This window comes from Amaranthus tricolor, chromosome 16 (assembly GCF_026212465.1).
Source record: "Amaranthus tricolor cultivar Red isolate AtriRed21 chromosome 16, ASM2621246v1, whole genome shotgun sequence".
NCBI classification, from domain to species: domain Eukaryota; kingdom Viridiplantae; phylum Streptophyta; class Magnoliopsida; order Caryophyllales; family Amaranthaceae; genus Amaranthus; species Amaranthus tricolor.
In genome coordinates this window covers 10,306,965-10,331,974 of record NC_080062.1, presented here as the reverse complement: position 1 = coordinate 10,331,974, position 25,010 = coordinate 10,306,965, and the positions used below count along the sequence as shown (strand labels likewise).

Below are 25,010 nucleotides of genomic sequence, written 5' to 3'. Positions count from 1 at the left end.
TTACAATGTAGTGCTTAATATTGAAGTATGAAGTATATAATTAGAATATGTTTGGTTATATAGAATTAGAACATGTTTGATTATATAGAATTAGAATATGTTTGGTTATATAGAATTAGAATGTGAAGTATATGAAGTATGAAGTATACAACGTTAATTATTCAAAGTATATATTTTTAGGGTTAAATATGTTTGTTAAAAAGAAGTATATATGTTAAAATTTGTGTATTAATTTTGTTTTGAATTAATTAATCACACTAATTAGGATGACAAAAGATCGTTCTTGGATGTATGGAAGCATTGAATCGTCAGAATTTATTGATGGCGTATTATAATTTTGTAGTATTGCGGTTGAACATCAAGTTAGGACGGGGGAGTTGATTTTTATTGCCCATGTGTCACTTGTGGCAATGTATCAAAGGTAGAGAGTGTTGATATCCTTAGGGAGCACATACTTCGACGTGGGTTTAGGCCTCAATATCATGTTTGGGTTTGGCATGGTGAGGAGGGAGTTTACAAAAAGAAAAGTGTAACATCCAAGAAAAAACTCGGATCGTTTAAAAAGGGAAGACGACCTTTTAAAGAACTAAATATAGTCCGATTCAAACTAGGATGTTAGAAGACAGTTATAAAACAGATTTGAAATCAACAAAGCTTGCGGATCGAGTTCTATTAGAGTTATTATAAACTACTAGATATAAGGAAATCTTAGCAGCGGATAAGATTGTAAAGATAAATCTACTTATTGCAACTTGAGAACGTAATCGCCTCATATAACCAATATTCTTTAAACTTTATTAGAAGTTCTTATCATGACTTCTGTACCCTAACGATTTATTTCTCCAAGGGACAATCCTCACTCCCCAGACCTGCAACTTAACTTACTGCTAGTCATTGCCCAGAAATGAAACAACATCATCGCAGGATCGTTAAGACCAAAATTACACGTCAGCAAACGTCGCTTATCATTTAATTAAGTACAACAAAAGAAAGATTTAATAACTGTCGGTTTCCGAAATACGCTTCGATCATGCTAATAAAGTATAATCAATTTCATGTAAATGTTAGTCAGCCATACTGTTGTACTTTTCCAGCCATACTGCTGGTACAACCCCAATCTCCATAAGTGAGACAATACATTAGGGGAAGCTAACCCCTAAGCACGTCTCTACCATAGACACTCGCCTTACTTCGGTGCCTATGGTTAAGTATGCATACCCCCGCGGTGGCTCATAATTCCCCCATATACCGCGAGTAATTCTTTTCCACCAATTGACATCATACTACGTCCACTTTAAGGTTAGTGAGGTCATACTACCTCTGCTTATCAAAACAAATGTGTCGAAATTATTTATTCGAAAAGATAACATTATTCGTACTATATATCCATACTTTATTTTTGTTTACCATTAATATATATGGTACATGGGACAAAATACAAACTTCGCTGCGTGTACGTATCTTAAACAAGATAACCAACTCTCAAGCGTCCTATTCAATTCCCCATCACGAATCGACTTCCTACAAGGTTCAATCGTATTCGGGAAATAAGCACACATACACACTTTCCTCAAATCAACCATAACACATACATACAACTACTACCACACCTAGAATACCACACACATCATGAACATCCATCACATACTATAACATGGTAAAGCACAAAATAGGACAGCATACATAATCTGTCCAGAAACGCGATTTAAAACTGTCAAACTGAAAATCCGACTTCACCGTTGCGTCTGGAAGGCATCAAAACCCCTGGGTACCAATTTCCATAAATTATAACATAGTATAAGTATTTTTAACCTAATTTCAAGCCAAAAAATGCTCCAAAAACACCCTTTTTCACATTTTCAAAACCTACGGGATTTTGTCTTTTTTTTTTTTTTCAAATACATACAAATTCCAATGTTCACATTTCTTATTAAATCCCTACCATCAAAATCATAAACTCATGTCCACATATTAAAAATCATTTTCATAGTTCCAAAATAATTCATTTCTTACAAATATTTTGACAAGGCATATATATAAAATTCATAACATCACTTTAAATCATGAAAGAAATGTCCATGGATCAAAAATTCACACAAGCCACAAATCACATAATTTAATTTAACTTAATATAAATAAAAAAAATAAATGGAGAATTATACTTACAATTTATATGAAAAGAATACCAAAATCAAAATTGCAAGAGGAGTACTAGGCGTGTGGGATTGCTAGGGTTTGTGGGAGTTTTCTTGAGTTTTCTAGGAAATTGGAAGATAGAATGCAATAAGGTTAAGGTAATTAGGAAGAATAAGAAAATAAGGATTAAGGCAATTAGTGTGATCCTTCAATATTCCCACATGGGAGTTACAAACTCCATAATCCCTCCAATAGGGCCGGCCAACCTATACACTTCCCTCTAATTTTTATTTATTTATTTATTTATTTTTAAAAAAAATTGAAATAAGAAATGGGTTAAAGGGTTTGGGCCCGAAAAGCTAGATTGTTAAAAAGGCTGAAATATATTAGCTCGAGCCCAAAATAAATCAATAACAACTTTATTTATATTAAAAACTTTATTTATATAAAATAATTTACTAGTAAATCATTAAATATATCGGAAAAATATCGGGGTGTTATAGACTACCCCCCTTAAAAAGGTTTTGACCCCAAAACCTCAACTTACAAACACAAAACACACAACAACCACACACACAAAAAACGACAAAACAAGCACATAACAAAAGAAACTAGGTCAAAATAACTCAATGCGCGAAAATCCTATCGCTTCCTACCCCCCTTACAAAGTTACGTCCCCGTAACTCACTAACCTGAGAGAAAAGGTACAGATACTTCTCTCGCATGGAAGCTTCTGTTTCCCAAGTTGCCTCTTGTGACCGATGATTTGACCATAGAACCTTAACCATTGCAACATCCTTTCGCCGAGTACTGCGAACCTTTCCATCTAAAATCTAAACAGGTTGCTCCTCATAGGTTAGGCTCTCATCAAGCTCTAACGGCTCCGGGCCTAAGACGTGCGAAGAAGCCCCAACATAACCTTTTAACTGGGAGATATGAAAACCGTTATGAACCTTACCCAGCGCATTAGGCAACGCTAACCGGTAAGCTAACTTCCCTATCCTTTCCACAATATCATAGGACCAATGAAACGTGAGCTTAACTTCTCACGAGCACCAAAACGAACCACACCTTTCATTGGAGACACACGGAGTAGAACTTTGTTGCCTACTTTGTACTCATCAGGCCGACGTCGGAGATCGACGTATGATTTTTGTCTATCCTGGGCTGCCTTCATTTTCTCGCGAATCAATCTTACTTTCTCAGTCATTTGAACAAGCATATCCGGTCCTAAGGTGAAAGATTCAGTAAAGTCATCCCAAGACACAGGACTACGGCACTTACGACCATAGAGTGTTTCAAACGGAGCCATTTGAATCGTTGCCTGATAACTGTTATTATAAGAGAATTATACTAAATTCAAATGTTGATCCCATGAACCTTGCCATTCCATGGCTATTGCTCTCAACATGTCCTCTAGTATCTAATTGACGCGTTCAGTCTGACCATCAGTCATAGGGTGAAAAGACGTACTATAAAGAAGAGTGGTTCCCAATGCCTGTTGTAACGATTTCCAGAAATGTGACAAGTATCGAGTATCACGATCGGAGACAATAGTACGAGGTATCCCGTGATATCGAACAACGTATCTAAAGTAGGCACGAGCAAGTTGTTCCATATCCCACTTACAGTTCATCGGAATAAACCTTGCAGACTTAGTAAGCCTATCCACAATAACCCAAAGAGTATCATTACCAGCTTAGTTCGTGAACCTAAAACGAAATCCATAGAAATGTCGTCCCACTTCCATACCGGAACTTCTAGAGGTAGCAGTAACCCAGCTGGTCTTCGATGTTCACTCTTAACCTTTTGACACGTTAAACACTTGGAAACAAATTCTATAATATTCTTCTTCATTCCCGACCACCAAAACATGCCCTTTAAATCCAGATACATCTTGTCCCCGCCAGGGTGAACAGAGTACTTGGAGTTATGCGCTTCGTTCAACAATCTCTCCTTTAAAGAGTCGCACCCATCCGGTACACACTATCGTCCTTTAAAACAAAGACTACCATCCTCATGAATTGTAAACCTTCAGCTTTACCTTCACTGACCTGCTCACGAAGCTTAACAAGCTTGGGGTCATCCAAATTTTTAGCCATAATTTCCTCAAAGAACGTAGGTCAAATAAATAGAGCCCCCAACTTGGCCTCTAACTCCCGTACTTTGATTATCTCCAAATTTATTCTCTCAAACTCCTTACTTAACTCCTCAGAAGTTATCAATGTTGCAACCGAGTGTTTCGATTTCCTACTCAAGGCATCAGCGACCACATTTGCGCGACCCTCATAATAAGAAATCTCCAAATCGTAATCACTGATCAATTCCAACCAACGCCGTTGACGTAGATTCAATTCAGGTTGAGTGAACAAAAAATGTAAGCTTTGGTGATCAGTAAAGATCTTACATTTCACACCGTACAGGTGATGACGCCAGATTTTTTAACCCGAACACTACAGCCGCCAGCTCTAAGTCATGGGTTGGGTAGTTGACTTCATGAGTCTTTAACTGTCGCGAAGCATAAGCTACTACCTTTCTATCTTGCATCAAGACACACCCCAAACCATGTTTGGAAGCATCACTATAAACGGAATACTCCAAAGAGGGATCAGGTAGAACCAATATCGGAGCAGTACTTAAATTTTCTTTCAACAACTGAAAGGCTCTCTCACAGTCCTCGGTCCATTCAAACTTCATCTCCTTCTTCATCAAGGATGTAAGCGGACGAGCGATACGGGAGAAGTCCTTCACAAACGACGATAATACCCCGCTAATCCTAAGAAACTTCGAATATCTATAACATTTCGAGGTGTAGACCAGTCCCGGACGACTGCTACTTTTGCTGGATCAACAAAAATTCCTTCTTTAGAAATAATGTGACCTAGAAAAGCCACTTGTTCTAACCAAAATTCACACTTCGAAAACTTATCATACAATTGATTCTCTCGCAGAATTTGCAAGACTATCCTTAAATGTTCTCGATGTTCTTCTAGGCTCTTAGAATATACCAAGATATCATCAATGAACACCACCACACACTTATCGAGATACGCATTAAAAACCCGATTCATCAACCCCATAAATGCTTTCGGTGCGTTGGTCAACCCAAAAGGCATCACGGTGAATTCGAAGTGTCCATATCTAGTTCTGAAAGCTGATTTACTAATATCCTCCTCCTTAATACGTAACTGATGATACCCTGACTGCAGATCAATTTTGGAGAAGACTCCTGCCCCTTGTAACTGATCAAAAAGATCATCGATCCGTGGTAACAGGTACTTATTCTTAACAGTGACCTTATTAAGTTCTCTGTAATCAATACAGACACGCATCGTTCCGTCCTTTTTCCTCACAAACAGCACCGGAGCTCCCCAGGGCGACACACTGGGTCTTATATAACCCTTCTCCAACAAATCCTCTAATTGGACTTTCAATTCCTCCATCTCCTTTGGGGCCATTCGATAAGGAGCTTTTGAAATTGGCCCTGTCCCAGGTATTAAGTCAATCGAAAAGTCCACGTCCCTTCTTGGCGGCATACCAGGAAGTTCTTCTGGAAGAACATCCTTAAAATCACAGACCACCAGAATGTTCTCAAGTCGCACCTCCCGCTCCTTCACCTTATTTATACTACACAGAAACCACGGTTGCCCTTGCTTGATTAATTTTCTAACTTCCAATGACGACAAGATTTTTATCTTCGGTCCCTTAGGAAGACTCCTATATTTAACCTTCTCCCCCCTAGGTCCACTTAAAGTCACAGACTGTTCTTCACAATCTATTATCGCTTTATATCTACTCAACCAATCCATCCCAACACTAGTGGAAAAAACCTCATTTGCTGCGGTTTTTTTGCCATTATTTGCTGCGGTTTTGGCTCCCAGCAATAGTGATAGCAGCAAATGTCCTACTTTAAATGCTGCGGTTCAAAACCGCAGCAAATAAGGGCATTATTTGCTGCGGTCATGGGCAAAAACCGCAACAAATAAGGAGGGTTATTTGCTGCGGTCAGGGGCAAAAACCGCAGCAAATAAGGAGGGTTATTTGCTGCGGTCAGGGGCAAAACCGCAGCAAATAACTCTCTTTTTTTTTTTTTTCTTTTTCCGTTTTATCCTTATAATAATGCAATAATAATACAATGTAATAACAGTGATTAATCCAATGATAATCACAGATAATCAACATTAATCTCTTTGTAATAATATACTCTCGCTCGTATATATAATATAATATTATGTACGTACATATATATATATATATATATATATATATATATATATATATATATATATATATATATATATATATATATATATATACACACATTAAAGTATAAAAAATAATCTATACTAATTACAATTTATCAAGGACAAATATTAGCAAGATACGCGACAATCTTGTCTTTTAATTCGCGCATCTCTTCACTTCTCAAAGGGCGTGTTTCCCTCGGAATGTCGTTTAAAACCTATATATAATATTAAAATAAAAGATTAATATAGAAATAAACATTAGATTTTACCAATAATATATTTAATTAAGAACGTAACAAATACTTACGGCATCTATATTTTCTACTCCAAAGTCCTTCATGGAATTTATAATATCGGCCATATACTTCAGTGCGTAGTAGCCGCAGTCAACGGAAGAAGAAGGTTGTTGAAAGCACTAAGAGAAAATAGATGTAAGTGTCAAAAACGGTTAAAAACGCATAAAAATGCAACTTAACACGTAAATTCTAGAATATGACTATGATTTTCAATTATAACAACTTCTACACAATAACATATACCAAATAGTGTTGTGTGCCAAGTTTAGTGCAAAACAAACAAAGTTTGAGCTACTTTACGCGCGAAATTGACAAAAACGCTAAAAAACCCTTAAAATCGCAACTTAACACCTAATTTCTAGCATATGACTATTATTTTCAAATGTAACCATTTCAACACAATAATATATGCCAAATAGTGTTGTGTGCCAAGTTTCGTGTATAACAAACCATGTTTGACCTACTTTACGCGCGAAATTGACAAAAACGCTTAAAAACCCTTAAAATCGCAACTTAACTTTTAATTTCTAGCATATGACTATTATTATCAATTCTAACCATTTCAACACAATAATATATGCCAAATAGTGTTGTGTGCGAAGTTTCGTGCATAACAAACCATGTTTGACCTACTTTACGCGCGAAATTGACACAGCAGCAAACTAGTGACCAGACCACCTTGCACGACACGTGGAGACCAAACCTATGCATCCAGGACCTAGGATAAAGTGGAAATGGAATCTTGGTACTTGGATCTAGCTATCAAGGTCCTAAAACCATTCTAACAATCCCCGTGGACTCCTAGAAGCTGAGCTGAAGGAGGGCTGCTCGACAGTTTGCTAGATCAGAATTTTGTTTAAGTGTTTGTGGTTGTTTCGTGTTCTTTTCATGATCATTTGTAGTTTTTGACTGTGTCATTAATCAAAGCTTATGCACAACATTAATCCTTGCATAACCAAGGCCTTAATCAGCCCCGGTTTCGCATCAAAACCAAGTTTGAGTACTTTATGCGCGAAATTGAAAAAAACGCTTTAAAACCCATAAAATCGCAACTTAACTTCTAATTTCTAGCATATGACTATTATTTTCAGATCTAACCATTTCAACACAATAATATATGCCAAATAGTGTTGTGTGCCAAGTTTCGTGCATAACAAACCATGTTTGACCTACTTTACGCGTGAAATTGACAAAAACGCTTAAAAACGCTTAAAAATCCTTAAAATCGCAACTTAACACCTATTTTCTAGCATATGACTATTATTTTCAATTTTAACCATTTCAACACAATAATATATGCCAAATAGTGTTGTGTGCCAAGTTTCATGCATAACAAACCAAGTTTGACCTACTTTACGCGCGAAATTGACAAAAACGCTTAAAAACCCTTAAAATCGCAACTTAACACCTAATTTCTAGCATATGACTATTATTTTCAATTCTAACCACTTCAACACAATAATATATGCCAAATAGTCTTGTGTGCGAAGTTTCGTGCATAACAAACCAATTTTGACCTACTTTACGCGCGAAATTGACAAAAACGCTTAAAAACGCATAAAATCAAATTTGTGTACCTTTCTTGCTATCCATTTTGGAAATGTGGCTCTAGATGTAGATCCCATTTTTCCACGCACTCTTTTCATTGCGCTGAAACGCATGGGAAAAGTAATACTATATATATATATATATATATATATATATATATATATATATATATATATATATATATATATATATATATATATATATATATATATATATATATATATATATATATATATATATATATATATATATATATATATATATATATATAACACTTAATTAAATCAAATTGGTAAAATAATTAATATTACGTACGCATTCGATCAACAACGCTTTGAATCTTGTGTTGCGAGGTGGGCTTTGAGGTTTTTGTAATGAGTCGAAGACGTGCACAGTGTTCGTTAAAGGACAAATGATCAAAAGTATCCAATGCAAACTACAAACACAAATTTAAAATCAATAAATTAGAGATTAGGTGACTTTGAAAATCAAAAGATAAGTTCAATTTCAATAATAAAACTTACTCTTCCCAATATGGAGCCAGAATGAATGTGTGTTTAGATGCAAGGGAATTAGTCAAAGCAGTCTCAATGTATGCTCTGACCTGATCTGGATCATTTCTACATTTACTACCCGAAATCGACTCCGGACAAAACCATCCAATTTTTATTGGAGGTTTGCAAGAATTTAGCTCCTCGTAAGCCGCACTAAACTCACAAATAAGAGAATTTTGTTAGTAATTTGATCATTAAAACAATTAAACAACAATGCCTAACTTGTAATATAATGAACATCACCTCATGTAGACATGGAAAAGAGCTACGTTCAGCATCTCTCCTCTCAAAAATTGCCCGATGTCACTAGGACCAATAATTACAAACGGGCTCTCTAAAAAGCAATATTGCTCCTTTAGCGGGGTCAAAATGATTGGGTCCTCCTCACTTATGCGAGATGCACAATAATGCAGCCATTTGCAATCTTGAGAGAGATCTTTTAGCTCCTCATCAGTCAAAATTGGAGTGCTTGGCATCGACTTTGACCCAGTCGACACCTTTGCTGAGGAACCGACCTCTCTCCAAGATCTCTTTGGACTATTTTGCTATTTCAATTTATACAATTAAATTAGTGTGAGCATGCAATTAAAATAATAAAAATAAATAAGGTACAAATGATTCTTACCATGTTAGTGAATCGGACCCAAGCATATGGCCATGTGACGAAACTACCTAGGGCGTCTGGTAGTTTCTCAAGGCTCCATGCTGGCATTGGAATTGGGAGTGAGAAATCTTCAAACCCCTTTAAAATAGTCTCCACGGCCACACTGATGTGGCCACTAGCAACAGGCATTGAATGCACTGTTTGGCCCTCTTTATTTGGCTGGGCCACACCATATGTAATCTTAGTTAAGTCGCCATCACTAGCAACACCTAACTGAGGCAGCAAAAGAGAACAAGGAGTCGCCTCCTGAAAATTGTGTCGTTTAGTATAATAAGCATCATAATAAAATATTAATTACGCGTTGCAATTTAAATTAATAAGTGCTTATATATTTAAAAACTATGTACCTGTAGCACTGGCTCCGGAGTTGGCTCCGGATTTTGAGCAACAAAGTTTATGTTCTCCGGTGTGGTGTTTTCCCCTTCAGGGGTATTAATAATGAGCTGGGGTGCTACGGGGGTAATAGGCTCGGGTGTTGGCTCGACCAAAGCGTTAGGATCCCCATGTTGACTTTCCTGATCCTCGACAATCAGGTTTGCCAAGTCCACAATGGGTGCTCCCATCTTCTGCAACACGGCGGCCAGCTTGGCGAGAACATCCTTCGTAATCTCCGCTCGGAGGGTTGCTGCTTCTTCTCGCAGTGCCGTTCGGGATTGAGTAGCAACACACTCTTTGCCGAATGCCTTCTGTAACCCCACGCGGACGCCTCTTTTTCCGACTACCCGCCCACTGTGGTCTTTCCCTAAGACTATATGCAATGCGTCAACATTGCCTCTTGGGGTGAACTCCCCCGTAGCTTTTCCTTCCAGCCCATCTGTTCAAATAAAAAGTGACATATATAGCAATTAGTATAAGTACATCAAAGCCAAAGAATACAAAACAAATGAAGAATATACTTAATAATTTCAAAACTCACCACAGCATCAGCAACCTTCTTCGTTCCCGGATCATTAATGGTAAATTTACCACTTGCATCTCGGGAATGAAGCCCGCAATACCAATCACGCACCCAATCTCCAGCAAGAGTATTCACGGATGCGGAGGTAGTCGTAGATGAGGGCGTGGATGAACTTTTATTGAGGTATAAACCCGCATCCACCCACTCTTTTCGGACCTCATCGCACGTTTTCTGGCCTAAGCGATGGTAAAACTTCCTTTTGCTTGCAGAATCAGAAGCTTTACCACGCTTTTCCTAATAAATCAATAGAAATCGAATGTCATGTATTAGTTTAATGACTGAATCAAAAGAAGTAAATTCAAATTGGTAAACTATAATATAATATGAAATACTTACAACTTCTATGGGTTTTGTTCTTTTGGCAACAAAGGCCTCCCAATCCCTCTTCGATATGTGACCCCATATTTCGTAGGGGATCTTCGAAGGTGCTTGCTCTCCACCTTCGTTTCCCGTTTTGACCTTTTTGGTCGTACGGGCATGGCTCTTCATAATCCAGCCAGTTACTAGCTTGGATTTGAAATCTCTGAATCTTTCAGCAACAGCTGAAAAAAACACATTCTTCTTGTCCTCATCGCTCTCGATGTGGAAAGATTCTACAAAAAAAAATTATATTTATTACTATCAATCAAATTAATTTTAAAATGAAAATAAATGAGTAAAAATAGTAAAGTTGCTTACCACAGTATCATGCCATAGAGAGTTCTTCAAACCCTCAGGAACCTCGTTCCATGCGTGCAATATGGAAAGCTTGCGGATACATAGACCCACTTGTTTTCCATATTGCCTACGCCATTTTCCGCAGGGTTGACCCAATGCATTGTATTCTAAATGCATGGGTTCTGTGACTTTGAGGTTTTTTGTAGGACCTCGCCCTTTTCTTTTCTTACTGGTAGTGGTGAGAGCATCCATTGGTGGGGCGTCTTCAGTTTCAAAATCATTGTCAATCGGTGGAGCGTCTTCAGCCATACGCTCGTATCTCACAATTTGGTCTTCTTCGCTGTTATTACTACGATGCTCATTATCCGAGGTCTCAATCTCGGGGACAATTTTGTCTCTGAATAAATGCATTGTATATCAGTACCTGAAAGAGTATGAATAGAAATATATTAGAACATAAGCTAAGTAATATTAAGAATATGACAAACAATTCTAATACGTTCAACACAATAATATATAACAAATAGTGTTATGTGCAATGTTTCATGCAAAACAAACCAAGTGCCAAAAAAACTTTAAAAAGCTTTAAATTCATACCTTGTGGATCACTTAATTCAAATGTATTCCTTCCGTGTGATCTACACGCATATAACCAACATCTACATCATCTACATCATCTTGATCCACTGATTTTGGATAGATAAAGGAAGGGGAGTCTTCAAAAGCATCATATTCTTCCTCATCCTCAACATCACCTATACCAAGGATACTTCTTTTTCCCGGTACAACAATAGACCATTTTTTATCAGACGGGTCGACAATGTAGAATACTTGCTTGGCTTGTGTAGCTAGTATGAATGGCTCCTCACTATCACGCAAACGAGCTAAGTCTACAAGAGTAAATCCACAAGGGTCGTCATTTTTAATGCATCGTCGATTATTATCTACCCACTTACATTTGAAAAGACCAATATTGAAAGTAGAGTAGTCAAGCTCCCATATTTCATGTACCCACCCGTAGTATACCAATTTAGCATCAACCGACGCTTGATCCTTCGCACTCGCGTAAAATGTAGATGACGCCAAAATAGAAACCCCACTATTCTGTAGATACGATGACTTCTTGTCTTGACCCTCAGTCCAAAATGTGAAGCCATTGACATCGTAACCCTCATATTTGCTGACATCATCACGAGGACCAAAAGCTAACCACTTAACAATTTCGGATACACCCTTGAGTTCTTCGCATATTACTCGATTATGAAACCAATTAATAAACGTCCTTTTATGCAACTGCATCAATGTCCTATCCCCTTTAGAAGGATGTTTTGCGCGCAATATATCAAAATGCTCACTCAAAAAAGGATGAATTTCCGGAATATGATGCAACACATACAAGTGTGCTTGTAGAAGGCTTTCTCGAGGAGGTGTGACCGATTTGGAGCCAATTGTTCCTTTTCCCTCAAGCCTTCCTTCATGTCTAGAGGTGGGAAGTCCAATAGGCTTTGCCATGGCCAAATACTCGGCTATAAAGTTACTAATCTCATCGCTCACAGTGCCTTGAATCATACTCCCCTCGGGTTGTGCTGGATTCCTCACCTTGTTTTGTAAAACACCCATGTGTCTTTCAAAAGGATAACACCACCTTAAAAAAACTGGACCCAAAAGCTTGATCTCACAAACAAGATGGACAATAAGATGAACCATTATGTCAAAGAAAGAAGGTGGAAAATACATCTCAAACTTGCATAAAGTTACAATCACGTCGAGTTGAAGTGCATCAAGTTTAAAGGGATCAAGAACTTTACTACAAATTGTGTTGAAGAACGAACATAGCTCGGTAATAGCATATCTCACATGTTTTGGCAGTATTCCACGGATTGCAATTGGTAAGAACACTTGCATCATTACATGGCAATCGTGAGATTTAATGCTTTCCAACTTCAGCTCACCATTTAGGGTCACAAATCTCTTCATGTTGGATGAGTACCCAGACGGAACCTTAATGCCATACAAACACTCACAAAATGTTCGCTTCTCTGCTTTGGACAATGTGTAGCAAGCTGGAGGCAAATAAACTTTGTCATTACTCATCTTCTTCTTACTGCCACCAACTTCATCAGCTCTATTTCTTTTTCTTACTCACCTTAACATGTGCCCACAACTCCGGACGAAGACCCTTACATTCAAACCAATCTCGCACGGCCCTAACATCTTTTGTCTTACCCGGAATGTTCATGAGAGTCCCGAGTATGGCATCGCATACATTTTTCTCTATATGCATAACGTCAAGACAATGCTTAACCTGTAGATCTCTCCAATATGGAAGCTTCCAAAAGATTGATTCTTTTTTCCATAATCGGTCTTCACCCCCTTGCACTTGCCCCGTTTTACCAAATACAGTCTCAACTCCCTTAACCTGTTCATAAACCTCATAACCGGTCAACGGTCGACGAGCTACACGGTCCTCAACCTCCCCGTTGAACAACTTCTTCTTCTTACGATATTGGTGGTCTCGTGGGAGGAACTTTCGATGGTGCATGAATACGTGGTTGCACTTAGGAATCCACGTGGATTCCATGTCATCGATACATATCGGGCATGCTTTCTTCCCTTTGTTCTTATACCCCGATAAGTTGCCATATGCCGGAAAATCATTAACGGTGCATAAAAGCATTGCACGCAAGGTGAACTCCTCATTAGCATATGCATCAAAAACTGAAACGCCTTCATCCCACATCTTTCTCAAATCCTCAACGAGAGGTGCAAGATACACATCTATGTCATTGCCAGGTTGTTTAGGACCCGAGATAAGAAGCGAAAGCATTATATACTTACGCTTCATACACAACCAAGATGGCAAATTATAGATCACTAAAAGTACCGGCCAAGTACTATGTTGAGAACTAAGATTGCCGAATGGGTTCATTCCATCCGTACACAGTCCGAGCCTTAAATTACGAACCTTATCCCCAAAAGTCTTATGGAACCTATCAATACTCTTCCACTCCGGAGAATCAGATGGATGTGTGAGCAAGTGACCTTTCTTCACCCTATCTGCATGCCACCTCAAATTTAACGCATCTTTCTTTATAGAAAACAAGTGCTTGAATCTAGGTATTATTGGAAGATACCACAATACCTTAGCCGGGGGCCCTTTAGCATCCCGAGCCCCTTTACGCTTGTAGCGCGATAACCCACACCTAGGACACTCTTCTAAGTTCTCGTTTTTATTCCGATACAACACACAATCATTCGGACACGCATGAATCTTCTGGTACTCTAAGCCGAAAGGACACATGAGCTTTTTGGCATAATATGTCGACTTTGGAAGTTCATTTCCCTCAGGAAGCATCTCACCTAACGCTTCTAATAACATTGTGAAACTAGCGTCACTCCAATTGAACTTTGACTTAATGTTGAAAATTGTCAACACTGCTGTTAGTTTGGTGAACTTTGTACATCCAGGGTACAAAGGCTTTTGAGAAGCCTCTGTCAACAAGTCAAAAACACGAGGACGTTTTCCTAACTCATCCTCGACTCCCTCCATCATCTCATCAACACGATCCACATCCTCATCGACATTCTCTTCATTTGTCTCATACCCATCAACATGATCTACTACATCCTCATTGACATCGGCCACATTATTGACGTCCTCAACAACACTTTTCTCTTTGTAAACTCCCTCCTCACCATGCCAAACCCAAACATGATATTGAGGCCTAAACCCACGTCGAAGTATGTGCTCCCTAAGGATATCAACACTATCTACCTTTGATACATTGCCACAACTGACACATGGGCAATAAAAACCAACTCCCCCCGTCCTAACTTGATGTTCAACCGCAATACTACAAAATTCTAATACGCCATCAATAAATTCCGACGATTCAATGCTTCCATACATCCAAGAACGATCGTTTGTCATCCTAATTAGTATGATTAATTGATTCAAAACAAAACAATAATTAATAATATTCATATAAAAACAATAAAAATTAATAATTAATAATGTTTTTTAAGATTGTTAATGATGACTTCAATTATACTATAAAAAGTGATCATTTTAAACTTGTAGGTGATTACTTTATAACTATAATTGGTCACTTTAGAATTGCTACAAATTATTTGAAGGTACTTAAACTCTTTGATTATAATAATCTTTCTAAAAATTTAAAAAAAATAAAAAATTTAAAGTTATAATTGACTTTAATATACATCAAATTATATAACCTAATAGTGATCTTATTTGAAAATTTATGATACTAGCTACAAACTAGACGTAGAGTACAAACAAGCATAAGTCCAATTCACCCTTAAAATCCGGTCTAGTGGCTTATCAATGAACTCCAACAACAACATAAACGAATCAATACACATTTAAAACTTAAACGAACAAGAAACTTAAAAATTAAAAATACTTTCTGAACAAAAAATTATTTACTCCACAAATAATAATATACTAGTATTATCTATCAACTAGGAGTATTACATAAGAATGCAATATTAATATTTTCATATTAAAATTTCACCTATTTCCCTAACCCTCAAGCAAATAAATACAATCATTAAAATACTAGATACTCACTTCAATTCAAAACAATTATTTCATTTATGTAAAATCAGTATTTTATGTAAAATCTATAAGTTGAAACATAGTAAAGTAAAATTTTATTTAATTCGTTAAAATTTAAATTTTATTAATATTAATTTTTAATAATTTTTAAAACATACACAACTAAAAATATTTAAAATCGAAATAATTAAATCAGATAATTTGTGAAAAACAAATATGACAACAACAAGAACATAAGCAAATTTAAGCATTTAGACAACAACAAGAACAAGAACAGAAGCAAGGATTTACAACAACAAGAACAACAAGATTATATTCGATTTTTTACAACTAGAATAAGCAACAAGAACAACAACGTAAAAAGATTTTTTACAAGAACAGCAACAACAAGAAGATGAACAGAAACATAATTATATTCGATGAACAGCAACAAGAACAACAACAAAATTCGAAGTTGGTTCAAAATAAAAATAAGGTAATTAATTTAGGTTTTTTTTAGATATTTATCACACGTACAGTAGATGAACAGAAGCAACAAGAACAGCAACAAAACAGAAGCAACAAGTAGGTTTATGAAAATTCGAAGTTTGATGATGAACAAGAACAGAAGCAAGGATTTACCTTCAAAACACAAGTTTGATGATGTACAGTAGATGAACAGAAGCAACAAGAACAACAACAAGTTTTTGAAGATGAATAGCAACAAGTTTGTGAAGATGAACAGCAACAAGTTTGTGAAGATGAACAGCAACGAACACAAATGAAGATGAATAACAGCAAATGAATAAAACAACGTTTGTGAAAATGAAGATGAACACAAGAAACAAACACAAATGATCTTGATGCTTAATCTTATACGTTTGTGAAGATGTAGAAGAGGAACGAAGCAAATGAAGATGAAGCGTTTTTTCAATGAAGAACAACTGTATAACGTATTTGAGAAGATATGCGAAATAAAAAGAAACTGGCGGGTTTTTTTCCAACGGTCATTTGCTGCGGTTCATAACAAAACCGGAGCAATTAATCTAATTTTGAAGGGTTATTTGCTGCAGTTGTGGAAAAACCGGAGCAATTAATCTAATTTTGAAGGGTTTTTTGCTGCGGTTGTAGAAAAAACGGAGCAATTAATGCATGATGCTAGGGTATTTGTTGCGGTCAAAGGGTTAACCGCAGCAATTAGAGTATATATATATATTTTTTAATATGTTTTCCTATTTTTTGCTGCTAATACACAAAAACCGCAGCAAAAAATGAGCAGTAAATACATTTTTTTCCACTAGTGCAAGTATTACATTTAAATCATCCATTTCTAGAGAAAATAAATCGCTCGAAAATTTTACTTTTCCTATCTTAACTGACATTTCACGGAACAGCGTATTACAATGAAAGGTCTCCCCAGAAGGATTAGCGACTGAAAAAGATGTTTCCTCGGGGTTTTCCAATTCTAAGTCCTTAACTCTAGACTTTGAAATAAACGAGCACGATGCACCAGAGTCAAAAAGTACTTTAACGGACTTTGTATTGATACAGAACGTACCTATGACCACATCCGACGCCTACGCTGCTTCTCTTGAGTTAATTGCTGAAAGTCTGCCATCATTCTGAGTAGCAGTAGTAACACCTCCTTGATTACCACGTTGATCAAAAAAAATTCTCGTTTCTAGTATTCCCCTGTCGTTGCTGGACACCGGAGTGATTTCCCTGAAACATAGGGTTTGAGGCACCCCCCAAGTTTCGACCAAAACTACCACCATTGTGGTTCCCCCTTCCAGCTTCATTACCACTCCGTCCGTTACCAAGACGTTGTTGTTGGAAGCCTCTATGACTTCCCCTTTACAACTCTTATTGTCCCAAACGAGTATAACACTCATACATTCTATCACCCGGTTTACCACAGTGAGAACAATTCACTAACGCACCCTGGCAATCCCTTCCTGGGTGATTTTTCTGACATCTCCTACAACTATAAATTCTTTCCTTCCCATTGCGGTCATACAAAGGCTTCTGCATCCTAGCCTCTGGTCTCGAATTCCCCCCACTCTTGTTGTTCTGACCAGTATGAAAGCCTTTTTCCTGGAAGCCTCCAAATGATTTGTACTTCTTAAATTGATTTTGGACCTGATTACTCACATTCATTTCATTCTGAAGCATGGGTTCTTTCCTCTTTTCCCCGCTATGGCCCAGCTTCTCTTGTTCTTTCCTAATAACATTTCCAATCTGCGCAGCTCTCTTGTATACTTGGTCTAAAGTATCATATCTATCAGTCTCAAAGTGCTTTTGAATCTCATACGATAAACCTAATTCAAAACGCTGAATTTTCTTTCCCTCAGTTGGGACGTCCTCAGGGTAAAACTTCAGGTATTCCATAAATTTCTGATAATATTCATCCACCGTTAAGTTTCCCATCTAGAACCTAGCAAACTCATTTGATTTGTTCTTTCTCACATAAGGCGGATAGAATTGGTCCCTTAACACCCCCTTAAAACCTTCCCAGCTTAAGTCACCATCGTTTTCTGATATCAACCTTGTCTTACTATGTGTCCACCAATAGTCAGCGTCTTCCACTAGGAAAAACGCGGCTTGGTCAACCATGAATTCAGTAGGACATCTCACCACACTGAAGAGTTTATCAAATTCTCTCAACCAGTTTTCCAACATAGAAGTTTCACCTTTCCCACAATAAGTCGAGGGTTTACTCTGGGCTATTCTCTTACTATAATATGAAGCCCTTTCCTCCAAGGATTTCTGTCTCGGATTCCTTGCGCCAGCTAGGGCCTTAACTAGGTTTCGAAGCACACGGTCAGAGTTTCCTCTTGGCACAGACCTTTTCAAAAAGGGTGGTATGTTGGCAGGTATACTGCATTTGGTTAAACAAGGTATGTAAATGCATTTCTATAGCGTTTGTGATTAAGGAAAACTCATACTATTATTGCTCTTTAAAAACAAGGTAATTGTCCTAAAAGCTAAAAGAGTTGAACAATGAGTCTATAATCAAATCTTCACACTTTTCCAAAAAAAAAATACAACACTTAATCGATTCTACCTACTAATGTTTAAACTTTTATAAACAACATTCAAATTCAAATCAGTAATACCATATTGTTCCAATCCAAAAATACTTGGGTATAAAATCCCGCATAACCATTGTTCGGCTACTACAAAATTCCAAAAATAAACAACCAAATCGTTCAACCAACTAAATTGTTCGCGATTTATTTCTACTATGGAACTAGACATACGAACTCGTATGCATGCATACTCAGATAAAGTAGGAACAATCAGGCAAATAAAAGTGACGCATCCATACGGTCCTGATCTTCCATGTATCGATCAGGGTCAAAATCAGCATCACTAGAGTCATCGTTAGACGTGCTATCAGAATCAGAAGGGGTTCCTACAGATAAGGAATCACTCATAGCAAGTCGCCCTACGGAATCAGAAAGTTCTACAATTACTGGTTCAAGTGGTCTTTCCTCCCACATAATGATTTCACTTTCCTCCTCACTCATAGGATCTTCTCGGCTCACCGGCCAATCCCCTAGAGTAACTATTTCGCTATCACAATCGCTCATAACATCATCTCTATCAGCTATTCCCCTCTCCACATCAGCATTATAACCATCCCCCACGTTATCTTCATAGGGTTCTTCTACCACTCCTAAGGAATCTTCCTTCATAACTTCCCCTTGTTCCTCATCGGAACTTTCCTTAAAATCCTCCTCAGATTCTTCTTCTGGGTCCTCATTGGGGTCCTCCTCCAGGTCCTCTTTTGGATCCTCCTCGGGATCCTCCTCGAAATCCAACTCATCGAAGTTTATTAGTAACACTGAGTTTGGGTCTACTACGGGAACAACCTCCTCAACAACATTAGCTCTTGCCCTACTAGACTCTGGAACGTCAAATCTATCCCGACCCACAGTCTCCACTGCTCTAACCCTTCTGTCGAGATCTCGGTGAAACTGTTCACTCCTCTCCTTCAGTTCAGCCATCTTTTCGTCCATTATCCCTTCATACACTAGTTTAGATCTCTTGTAAAACATTTCCATTCGTTGGGTGTAGTCCAAATCGCTTTCCCCCTCTTTTCGGTCCCAAATTCCCAGAGCCTCTATCTCTGCCCAGGCTGGGGCATTAACTAAAGCTCTCCAAGGTTCCTCTCGGGTATTAATTCCTTCCTCGGCCGGTCTCTTTCCTTTATCCATGAAAGAAAAGTAATAATCGAACTTCCTGACTCACAAAGAAAGAAAACGAGACAATTAATTTCTGAGATAAGACAAGGATAGATAAATCAGAGTACCACAGATATATATACAGAAATTCTACCATGCACACATCAAATTTACCCATGACATCATACTTAAAGACACCAAGCAAAACACATCATATCCCCTTAATGTCTACCCCTTTACTCTCGTTATCTCTTATTTCACGTTAGTCTATCGATTTAGATAAACAACACTAAATAGAACTCCCGCTCTGATACCAATTGTAACATCCAAGAAAAAACTCGGATCGTTTAAAAAGGGAAGACGACCTTTTAAAGAACTAAATATAGTCCGAGTCAAACCAGGATGTTAGAAGACAGTTATAAAACAGATTTGAAATCAACAAAGCTTGCGGATCGAGTTCTATTAGAGTTATTATAAACTACTAGATATAAGGAAATCTTAGCAGCAGATAAGATTGTAAAGATAAATCTACTTATTACAACTTGAGAACGTAATCGCCTCATAGAACCAATATTCTTTAAACTTTATTAGAAGTTCTTATCATGACTTCTGTACCCTAACGATTTATTTCTCCAAGGGACAATCCTCACTCCCCAGACCTGCAACTTAACTTATTGCTAGTCATTGCCCAGAAAGGAAACAACATCATCGCAGGATCGTTAAGACCAAAAGTACACGTCAGCAAACGTCGCTTATCATTTATTAAGTACAACAAAAGAAAGATTTAGTAACTGTCGGTTTCCGAAATACGCTTCGATCATGCTAATAAAGTATAATCAATTTCATGTAAATGTTAGTCAGCCCTGTTGTGCTTTTTCAGCCATACTGCTGGTACAACCCCAATCTCCACAACTGAGACAATACATTAGGGGAAGCTAACCCCTAAGCACGTCTCTACCATAGACACTCGCCTTACGTCGGTGCCTATGGTTAAGTATGCATACCCCCGCGGTGGCTCATAATTCCCCCATATACCGCGAGTAATTCTTTTCCACCAATTGACATCATACTACGTCCACTTTAAGGTTAGTGAGGTCATACTACCTCTGCTTATCAAACAAATGTGTCGAAATTATTTATTCGAAAAGATAACATTATTCGTACTATATATCCATACTTTATTTTTTTTTACCATTAATATATATGGTACATGGGACAAAATGCAAACTTCGCTGCGTGTACGTATCTTAAACAAGATAACCAACTCTCAAGCGTCCTATTCAATTCCCCGTCACGAATCGACTTCTTACAAGGTTCAATCGTATTCGGGAAATAAGCACACATACACACTTTCCTCAAATCAACCATAACACATACACACAACTACTACCACACCTAGAATACCACACACATCATGAACATCCATCACATACTATAACATGGTAAACGCACAAAATAGGACAGCATACATAATCTGTCCAGAAACGCGATTTAAAACTGTCAAACTGAAAATCCGACTTCACCGTTGCGTCCGGAAGGCATTAAAACCCCTGGGTACCAATTTTCATAAATTATAACATAGTATAAGTATTTTTAACCTAATTTCAAGCCAAAAAATGCTCCAAAAACACCCTTTTTCACCATTTTCAAAACCTACGGGATTTTGTCTTTTTTTTTCAAATACATACAAATTCCAATGTTCACATTTCTTAATAAATCCCTACCATCAAAATCATAAACACATGTCCACATATTAAAAATCATTTTCATAGTTCCAAAATAATTCATTTCTTACAAATATTTTGACAAGGCATATATATAAAATTCATAACATCACTTTAAATCATGAAAGAAATGTCCATGGATCAAAAATTCACACAAGCCACAAATCACATAATTTAACTTAACTTAATATAAATAAAAAAAATAAATGGAGAATTATACTTACAATTTATATGAAAAGAATACCAAAATCAAAATTGCAAGAGGAGTACTAGGCGTGTGGGATTGCTAGGGTTTGTGGGAGTTTTCTTGAGTTTTCTAGGAAATTGGAAGTTAGAATGCAATAAGGTTAAGGTAATTAGTAAGATTAAGGAAATAAGGATTAAGGCAATTAGTGTGATCCTTCAATATTCCCACATGGGAGTTACAAACTCCATAATCCCTCCAATAGGGCCGGCCAACCTATACACTTCCCTCTAATTTTTATTTATTTATTTATTTATTTATTTATTTTTTTAAAAAAAATTGAAATAAGAAATGGGTTAAAGGGTTTGGGCCCGAAAAGCTAGATTATTAAAAAGGCTGAAATATATTAGCTCGAGCCCAAAATAAATCAATAACAACTTTATTTATATTAAAAAAATTTATTTATATAAAATAATTTACTAGTAAATCATTAAATATATCGGAAAAATATCGGGGTGTTACAAAACGTGTTGTTGAGGACGTAAATAATGTGGTTGATGTCAATGAGGATGTAGTAGATCATGTTGATTGGTATGAGACAGATGAAGAGAATGTCGATGAGGATGTGGATCTTGTTGATGAGATGATGGAGGGTGTCGAGGATGAGTTAGGAAAACGTTCTCGTGTTATTGACTTGTTGACAGAGGCTTCTCAAAAGCCTTTGTACCCTGGATGTATAAAGTTCACAAAACTAACAGCAGTGTTGAAAATTTTCAACATTAAGTGAAAGTTCAATTGGAGTGACGCTAGTTTCACAATGTTATTAGAAGCATTATATGAGATGCTTCCTGAGAGAAATGAACTTCCAAAGTCGACATATTATGCCAAAAAAACTCATGTGTCCTTTCGGCTTAGAGTACAACAAGATTCATGCATGTCCGAATAATTGTGTGTTGTATCGGAATGAAAACGAGAACTTAGAAGAGTGTCCTAGGTGTGGGTTATCGCGCTACAAGCGTAAAGGGGCTCGGGATGCTAAAGGGCCCCCGGCTAAGGTATTGTGGTATCTTCCAATAATACCTAGATTCAAGCACTTGTTTTCTATAAAGAAAGATGCGTTAAATTTGAGGTGGCATGCAGATAGGGTGAAGAAAGGTCACTTGCTCACACATCCATCTGATTCTTCGGAGTGGAAGAGTATTGATAGGTTGCATAAGACTTTTGGGGATGAGGTTCGTAATTTAAGGCTCGGGCTGTGTACGGATGGAATGAACCCATTCGGCAATCTTAGTTCTCAACATAGTACTTGGCCGGTACTGTTAGTGATCTATAATTTGCCACCTTGGTTGTGTATGAAGCGTAAGTACATTATGCTTTCGCTTCTTATCTCGGGTCCTAAACAACCTGGCAATGACATAGATGTATATCTTGCACCTCTCGTTGAGGATTTGAGAAAGACGTGGGATGAAGGCGTTTCCGTGTTTGATGCATATGCTAATGAGAAGTTCACCTTGCGTGCAATGCTTTTATGGATCGTTAATGATTTTTCGGCATATGACAACTTATCGGGGTATAAGAACAAAGGGAAGAAAGCATGCCCAATATGTATCGATGACATGGAATCCACGTGGATTCCTAGGTGCAAACACGTATTCATGCACCATCGAAAGTTCCTCCCACGAGATCACCAATATCGTAAGAAGAAGAAAAGATGTTCAACGGGGAGGTTGAGGACCGTGTAGCTCGTCGACCGTTGACCGGTTATGAAGTTTATGAACAGGTTAAGGGAGTTGAGACTATATTTGGTAAAACAGGGCAAGTGCAAGGGGGTGAAGACCGATTATGGAAAAAAGAATCAATCTTTTGGAAGCTTCCATATTGGAGAGATCTACAGGTTAAGCATTGTCTTAACGTTATGCATATAGAGAAAAATGTATGCGATGCCATACTCAAGACTCTCATGAACATTCTGGGTAAGACAAAGGATGTTAGGGCTGTGCGAGATTGGTTTGAATGTAAGGGTCTTCATCCGGAGTTGTGGGCACATGTTAAGGTGAGTAAGAAAAGAGATAGAGTTGATGAAGTTGGTGGCAGTAACAAGGGAAAGGGCGGTAAGAAGAAGATGAGTAACGACAAAGTTTATTTGTCTCCAGCTTGCTACACATTGTCCAAAGCAGAGAAGCGGACATTTTGTGAGTCTTTGTATGGCATTAAGGTTCCGTCTGGGTACTCATCCAACATGAAGAGATTTGTGAGCCTAAATGGTGAGCTGAAGTTGGAAAGCATTAAATCTCACGATTGCCATGTAATGATGCAAGTGTTCTTACCAATTGCAATCCGTGGAATACTGCCAAAACATGTGAGATATGCTATTACCGAGCTATGTTCGTTCTTCAACACAATTTGTAGTAAAGTTCTTGATCCCTTTAAACTTGATGCTCTTCAAGTCGACGTGATTGTAACTTTATGCAAGTTTGAGATGTATTTTCCACCTTCTTTCTTTGACATAATGGTTCATCTTATTGTCCATCTCGTTTGTGAAATCAAGCTTTTGGGTCCAGTTTTTTTAAGGTGGTGTTATCCTTTTGAAAGACACATGAGTGTTTTACAAAACAAGGTGAGGAATCCAGCATAACCCGAGAAGAGTATGATTCAAGTCACTGTGAGCGATGAGATTAGTAACTTTATAGCCGAGTATTTGGCCATGGCAAAGCCTATTGGACTTCCTACCTCTCGACATGAAGGAAGGCTTGAGGGAAAAGGAACAATCGACTCCAAATTGGTCACACCTCCTCGAGACAGCCTTCTATAAGCACTGCTTTTATGTGTTGCATCATATTCTGGAAGTTCATCCTTTTTTGAGTGAGCATCTTGATATATTACGTGCAAAATATCCTTCTAAAGAGGATAGGGCATTGATGCAGTTGCATAACAAGACGTTTATTAATTGGTTTCATAATCGAGTAATATGCGAAGAACTCAAGGGTGTATCCGAAAGTGTTAAGTGGTTAGCTTTTGGTCCTCGTGATGATGTGTAACGGCCCGGTTAAAGTGACCCGGAAAAATCATGTGAAAACATGAATCCGGTTCACAAACGGACGCAAGAAAACTCATCCTTACTCGGATCGTCAACGTTCCAACGGTAAAGGAATATGGTCAACAAAGAAAAACAGCGCCAAACAAAAACAAAACAAAACAAATCAGCGGAAGTCTTTACATACAACTCGAGAGCCCACCGGCCTCTAGACTAGCTAAAAGTTGTACGAGATAAAAAGAAAACATCATAAACTTTGGTTA

General features: G+C 37.6%; 1 protein-coding gene across 1 annotated transcript; it reads right to left on the bottom strand.

The window, feature by feature from the left end:
- Window positions 1-18,917: 18,917 nt before the first annotated feature.
- On the bottom strand, window positions 18,918-19,685 carry LOC130802530 (uncharacterized). Its single transcript, XM_057666543.1, has one exon. The coding sequence runs from the start codon at window positions 19,683-19,685 to the stop codon at window positions 18,918-18,920; it is 768 nt and encodes a 255-aa protein (XP_057522526.1).
- Between the last annotated feature and the right edge of the window lie 5,325 nt (window positions 19,686-25,010).